General features: G+C 33.3%; 1 protein-coding gene across 1 annotated transcript; it reads right to left on the bottom strand.

The window, feature by feature from the left end:
* Positions 1-3265: 3265 nt before the first annotated feature.
* LOC127720811 (cyclic GMP-AMP synthase-like) lies at positions 3266-7021 on the bottom strand. The gene is made up of 2 exons (XM_052227562.1): positions 6486-7021; positions 3266-3290 (listed from the first exon to the last, which is right to left on the bottom strand). The coding sequence occupies exons 1-2, from the start codon at positions 7019-7021 to the stop codon at positions 3266-3268; spliced, it is 561 nt and encodes a 186-aa protein (XP_052083522.1).
* Positions 7022-7767: the final 746 nt, after the last annotated feature.

Genomic DNA, 7767 nt, shown 5'->3' with positions numbered 1-7767 from the left:
TATACAGAATGTATTTTCAGCCTTGTATCACCATCACTGCTGGTGATCAGATGGATAAAATCTGTTGTAGAGTCGTCACTGGTTCAGACGTACTTATATATGTGATCCGTTTATTTGGCAATCGCCAATGGCAGTCAGCATGGTTTAAGAACATCAGTTGTTCGACCTGCTAGTCAAATGCGTTTTGTTAAAATATACTTTTTCACTTTTTTGGTCTTTTGGAAAATGTTGTTTGCGCTGTATTTAGACCACTATACCAAGAAATTTGTTTTGCATGCACACGTATAAAAATTGCGGTTTTTATCCAACGCAATCATAGGTTTGAACGTTGTTTTCAATTTAGACTTGTTTATATATATATATAGATGGTCTAGCGCGTCGGATACAGTGCAGGCGAATTGGTGTCACGATATCTCAGTAGCATGAGTTCGAATCCGGGCGAGAGAAGAACTAAAAATTTGCGAGTTGTATATACAGAATGTACACAGCCATGTATCACCATCACTACTGGTGATCCGATGGATAAATCTGTTGTAGAGTTGTCACTGGTTCAGACGTACTTATATATATATATATATATATATATATATATATATATATATATATATATATATATAAACAAGTCTAAATTGAAAACAACGTTCAAACCTATGATTGCGTTGGATAAAAACCGCAATTTTTATACGTGTGCATGCAAAACAAATTTCTTGTTAGAGGGGTCTAAATACAGCACAAACAACATTTTCCAAAAGACCAAAAAAGTGAAAAAGTATATTTTAACAAAACGCATTTGACTAACAGGTCGAACAACATATGTTCTTAAATCCTGCTGACTGCCATTGGCGATTGCCAAATAAACGGATCACAAGGTGTAATAAATGGATCTTAACTTTAAATTTAATACCAAACAGAAAACAATAAACTTGCGGCGAAGATGGTATACCGCAAACAAAGGTGCAAATATTTTTTGTACACCATATCCGGATTTCGACAATTAATGTCTCTTCAGTGATGTTAGGAATCAAAACGGTTATTGGAAGGCCATATAATTTACCTCAATTTGGGATAGACTCTTGAATTTTGAGGAGTCAAAATAGGATGAACGGATCATATTAACCCGAAGGCAAATATAATACAAGCCCAAACGAAAAAATATAAACAAGTCTAAATTGAAAACAACGTTCAAACCTATGATTGCGTTGGATAAAAACCGCAATTTTTATACGTGTGCATGCAAAACAAATTTCTTTTTATAGGGGTCTAAATACAGCACAAACAACATTTTCCAAAAGACCAAAAAAGTGAAAAAGTATATTTTAACAAAACGCATTTGACTAACAGGTCGAACAACATATGTTCTTAAATCCTGCTGACTGCCATTGGCGATTGCCAAATAAACGGATCACAAGGTGTAATAAATGGATCTTAACTTTAAATTTAATACCAAACAGAAAACAATAAACTTGCGGCGAAGATGGTATACCGCAAACAAAGGTGCAAATATTTTTTGTACACCATATCCGGATTTCGTCAATTAATGTCTCTTCAGTGATGTTAGGAATCAAAACGGTTATTGGAAGGCCACATAATTTACCTCAATTTGGGATAGACTCTTGAATTTTGAGGAGTCAAAATAGGATGAACGGATCATATTAACCCGAAGGCAAATATAATACAAGCCCAAACGAAAAAATATAAACAAGTCTAAATTGAAAACAACGTTCAAACCTATGATTGCGTTATATATATATATATATATATATATAAAATGACTGAATAATAGCCAACGATAAATCTAACGGGGTGATGGATCATATAAGTATGATACAGTACACTACAAAATATAATATATAACAAGTCTTAAAGGGTACAACATCACCAAAAAATTATAAAATCATGAACTAATGTTAGATATTTCGGATAACTAATATCCTTCATCAGTAAGATGTAAAATGTGGTAGTCAAACTGAAATAATAATCTTGATCGCTACACAAATAATCAATAATCAATACGCTGGTAAATTTTTTCAAAATAGATGTTTGTAAGGAGGAATGAATTCCTTAAAATTGTAAGAGTTCCGATCGGAAGCCTGAAAGACTTATTTGTGAGAGAGCTGATGTTTCCTCCAATAAAAGCCCTTCAACTGCAGGATGGTGCAAGTCGTGTGGTAACAGACGATGTCTGAGTTGTCACTATTACTGAATACTCAAACATTTACTTGCCACTCCACTGGGTCCGTATACACTATATATTGCAATGTAACTTGCAAAACCAAGAATGTTGTATACCTTCTTCAGTATCGATGTGGCATGCAGTATGTTGGCGAGACAGAACAGCCATTCAACAAACGCATGAATGGTCATCGAAATGACTACACCTGCAAGCCCGACCTCCCCGTAAGTCGTCATTTGAGATCACCTGGGCACGCCTAAGCTGGTCTCAAAAACCTTACTATCACTATCATAGACCATAACGAGGGTTGGTCAAGTGCCGACAGACTTGCTCGGGAAAGTTTTTGGATATTAAAGAAAGCTAAGGATAGTTTCCCCATGGGGCATTAATGAAAAAACATAAAATGAGTCCCTACCATCACTTGTTTCCTGTAACTCAGGCTTCAGTACAGGACTCTCACAGTTTTAAGGAATTTATTCCTCCTCCAAAACATCAATATTGAAAAAAAAATTACCAGCGAATTGATTCGTGATAATTTGTATGACGTTCAAGATAATTATTTCAATTCGACTACCACATATCAAGATAAGAATCATTTGACATCTTACTGATGAAGGATATTATTTATCCAAAATATTTAATATTTGTTCATGATTTTACTATTTTTTTGGTGACGTTGTACCCTTTTAGACTTGCTTATTATATATTATATTTTGTAGTGAAATGTATCATATTTATATTTCATTGATTAATCGTTGCCTATTATTCAGACATTTTATATATAAATATATATATATAATCGCCTAAAAAGTGTACAAATCAACACCAATATTAAAAAAAAAGGAAACATTAAATGTAAGTATCAATAAATATTTCGGATAACAGATATCCTACATATATCGAACAACGCTTGTACAATTCTAAAATTTCAGAAATGATGTAGGTTAGGTATTTACAACAGAGACTGCATAGATATGCTTCTAACACACATAGTAATGTGCGATATGAACTGGTACATTTCTAAAATTTCACAGGTGACGAAACTTGAGTTATAACAAAAACTGCGTAGAAATACATTCCCAATGAATAGCACTAATCAATTTGAGCTGGTATAATACTAAAATTTCAAATTTGACAAAGGTAAAGTAATTACAACAGAGGCTGCGTATTTACACATCCCAAATAAATAGCAGTTTGATATTTTGACAAAGGTTAAGTAATTGACCATGGCTGCGTATTTATACATCCCAAATGAACAGCACCCTGCGATTTAAACTGGTATAATTCTAGAATTTCATAGTTGACAAAGGTAAATAAATAGCAACAGAGACTGCGTAGTAATATGTAATATAACCCAAATGAAAAGTACTGCACGAATTGGAACTACACCTTTTCATTGATCCCATTTGGTGCCAAAATTTCTAATTTTCTTATCCAAAATCTTTCCCGAGCGAGTCTATCCTCCCTAGACCAAGCAGTGTTGTGGTCTATGATTGTAATGGTCAGGCGATTGAGATCTGCCTTATTGTGGCCAGGGGATATCAAATGTCGACTGGGAGAATGGTTTTGCTTGCATTCATAGTCGCTACGAGGGGTTATATAATATATTGATAAACATATAAATGGTATATTTAATATCATATAATTCCCAGATTTCTTTAGTTTGTAGTTACATACACCTCCATCATGTATCACCTTTTCCAGTAACTAACATATATTGATATAAAAAAGTAGCTTTGGTACGATTGCCAATGAGCCTATTTTCCACCAGATACGTAGAAGTTAGCAGCTTCAGGTTACCATAAGGCCTTTAACAATGAGCAAAACCCATACCGCATAGTATGCTATAATGAGAAGTATAAAACAATTCAAACCTGCAGATACCGAATGCTCTGATTTATGCAAAAAAAAAACAAAGATGACATTTGTCTGGGCGCCCAACCCTTACATGTCCTGAGACAGTAGTGTAGCGGAACAACATAAGAACAAATCACGAAAAAGACATTACTGATCAGATCGAAACAAAACACAGAAAAAACAACTAACAAAAGGAGTTAAGGTATACAGTAAAGATCTAAAAGTACTCGTTGATACTGATAGTTTGTTCAAAGCTTAAAGCCGACTACGTATGTGTTTTCTTATTGTTGAAGGCCGTACGGTTGCTTATAATAACTTACATCCACTTCATTGGAACTTTGGTGATTTGTTGCCCGATTTACAATCATACCACATCTCCCTTTTTTATATTAAAACAATTAATACAAAATTCATATATCTAAGATTAAAATATAAATCAGTACACACCCTATGGATTAAGACGCCATAAACAGTCAGAGAAAAAACATGCCAAAATATAGATAACGACGGAATGTGGGACCATAAATGTTCATAGCTGTATAGCACTTAAATTTAGTAATGTTTTAATTTATTGATAACAAAATCAATGTTTGTACCAATTACAATAATATTCAAAACTAATTTTACAGTGTGCAATTGATAACCTTTAAAAATAATATATTTAAATGATCGATAAATTTATGCGGATCGTATCTAAAATTATGGGCTCTTTAAAAAAGATCACCACACCGTGAACCTATTTTCATCCTTTAAAAAAAAAAACGTTTCCTCGTCAACAAATAATTGCACAAACATAATAATTTCGATTTACTGTATGTATTGATGTCAGATTTAACTCATTAACATAAGGATCTATTCGCCAGAATTGACTAAATAACAGATTGTAAGAATGCTTGTCGTATATATAATTTCGAGATTTCTTCATTTTGTTGCTACATGAACTTCCGTCCCATATTACTTTTTTCCAGTAACAAAATGTTATTATAAAGATGATGAAGATTTATACGAATTTCCCATTGTCATAAATTCCTATAATCTCACATGTGAAATAACTTGTTTATTTGCACATTCGAAACTTTCCTGCTTTTAACTGGCTGAAGATTTGCGCATTGATACTAAAAACTAAACTAGAAACAACTACGTGCTTTACAAATGTCAATAATTGCAAAATCTGCATCAAGTCATTTTGACAACTGTGTGCAATATACATATATTCATACGCCAAAAAAAGTACAGTGAAATCGACACTACATAACGTGAATCCAGCTAATGCCAGTGACACAGAAAAGAGATTTAATATTCTGTTTCTATTTAGTTAAAAATAAAATAACTAAACGCTGTATTTTATTAAAAAAAATAAAACCACGTGTGGCCGAATGTCGTAATGGATTAAACTAGTTTAATCCGAATTCAATCCATGCGTCGCTTTGACTTTGTCTCGTAGACAAAAAAAAAAAAAATTCAAACAACCCAATTTCGGTACTTCATCTGAGTGCACATATGTCACACTTAACTCCTTTACAAAAGGGTCTTAAATGCAGATTTTTTACAATGGCGTTGGAATAATACTTTAGATTGTAAGAATGCTTGTCGTGCGGATTCATTGTGATCTAATAACTGTAAAGCAATTCCCAACAAAGTGTAGGATTTTACTTTTAACACAGAATGTGAAATTAAATAACTTTCTTCTATTATCAGTTGTAAACCTTGAAGGGAATCCTGACATTGTCTGACATTATTGAGATGATACTGACAGAGAAAATCAAGGAAATAAGCATATGCGGTAGATGGAAACCAATGTAAATCATTCAAAATTGAATCTCCCATTTGAAGTTCATCTGGTGTTAACAAAGAATTACTCGAGAAACGTATACTATCTACAAGCATTATTTTTTCCATATAAACAAAACTCTTCTTCTGGAATGAATTCAGTTTTAACAATTGGTAATCCGACATAGTCATGTAGTGGCACAATTTTTCGGAAGTACATTTCGATATAGAATACCTGATGATGTATAAAGCCTTACTGTATAGTTTTGTCTTATAGAAAAGCGATGCTACCATCAGCCATCCAGATACAGCGTCATGATACACATTCTGTAGCAGGGTACTAAGACAGGATTTGTACTGTTTGTATTGGTATTTATTATTACTGATTGTACTGTCCAGTGATATATACTGAGCAAATCCACTAGAACTCATTGACATGTAGTATTTATAGACGTCTTTTACTGAAGATTTCTGACGCAACACGGTCTGATATATTCGATTCTTGAATAGTGATTTCGTGTTTACAGAACGAATTTTAAAGGCAGAATTTGAATGCATGAAAAACGTTGAGTTTAGCATTTTCTCTACATCATTTACATATAACGTATGTGGTTTGATGCGGAAATTCCACATTGATACAAAGTCATGAAAGTTAGATATTTGATCTGAAAATAAGATGCATCGCCATCCGTAGCTATACAGCGAATATAGTTTTTCTAAAAGTATTTCACGACCGCGACCCTCTATTTTGTTTTCAAACATGTTGTTCTCTGGAATGAAGTAATGGAAACAAACTGAGTGTTCAACACAGTAAACTAGCCTACTGAAACATATCATAAAACAAGGTATAATATTACCAGGTTTCCATATGGATTGTGGCAGTTCTTCAGATATCCAAAATATAATTGTTTTCAGGAAATAAGAACATAGTAAATCTTTACATTCGAGATTAGTAGCTATTACATCTTTCAAAATAATTTTTAAGAGAGCATAGCACAGTAATTGAGTGTGTGTAAAGGTATTAATTAGAAGTTTTTCCCCAACTGAAAAAGATACTCGCCATTGTAGATCTTCTTTTGGTGATCCCTTTACTCCGATTGGTACAACAAGTACTCCGTGTTTGATAATGCCTTGTTTGACATCATGACTCGGCCATGAGTTACTTGATCTTGTTATCCACTTTGTTGCAGGTGACACCCACGTTTTACAATGAAAACACATAGCAAAGTCCAAATCTCCTTCTTTTCTTGATATACACGGACCATGAATTGTTATACGTTTATCAAACAAAAAAAATTGTTTATGCAATGCACTCGAATAATATTGTTTACCATTATGTTCTTCACAGAAGTCAAAAACGTCCGGACTGCTGTTATATTCAAGTCTCAGCTGAGTATAACAAGGTTTTACATCGTCTCTTTCCATTAACAGATATGTTTGTGCTGGATTAATGCTGGTTTTTAAATCTTCACAAACCTCACAATGTTTACTTACAAACATAATATCAATGTCACTACCTCGCAGCTCAAGTCCTTCCCCAAAGCTACCACTTGTTATCATTGTTAAAATATTGTTACTTGCTATATTGTCTCTGACAGCGTTCATATATCTGATTTGTTTAACATGATCCTCTGTTCCTACTATATTTTGACACAGATAACGATACAGTGCTATTGATATTTTTGGATTTATAGTGTCTGCAATATGTAAAATCAAAGGAAAAATGCAAAAAAAAAAATTAAACCATTCCTATTAATGTATTATGTACGGTATACGAAATGAGTTTGAAAGATTACGCAATGATTTTATAACGGGGAGTTTAAATAGGTTGTGTAACAATTGTTGTTATTCGGTTTGGCGGTCAGTATATAAGGTAACTGCACGAATTTTAAGTTATCGAGGAATGGGTAGTGCCTCTTTTTGTTTTTTTTTTGGTGTCCCCTTCTCCATCCTCCTCCTCAGTTCCG

The sequence above is a fragment of the Mytilus californianus genome, unplaced genomic scaffold (genome assembly GCF_021869535.1).
Source record: "Mytilus californianus isolate M0D057914Y unplaced genomic scaffold, xbMytCali1.0.p SCAF_11, whole genome shotgun sequence".
NCBI classification, from domain to species: Eukaryota; Metazoa; Mollusca; class Bivalvia; order Mytilida; family Mytilidae; genus Mytilus; species Mytilus californianus.
The sequence above is the reverse complement of the archived record's forward strand: the minus strand, read 5'-3'. Positions and strand labels throughout refer to the sequence as shown.

Bases quoted from the DNA above. Each gene is read 5' to 3' on its own strand.
- LOC127720811 (XM_052227562.1), bottom strand. From the start codon at position 7,021: ATGTGTTTTCATTGTAAAACGTGGGTGTCACCTGCAACAAAGTGGATA. The intron at 3,291-6,485 runs GCGATGCATCTT...TTGAAATTTTAG, and splicing joins TCGCTGTATAGCTACGGATG to TATTATACCAGCTCAAATTG.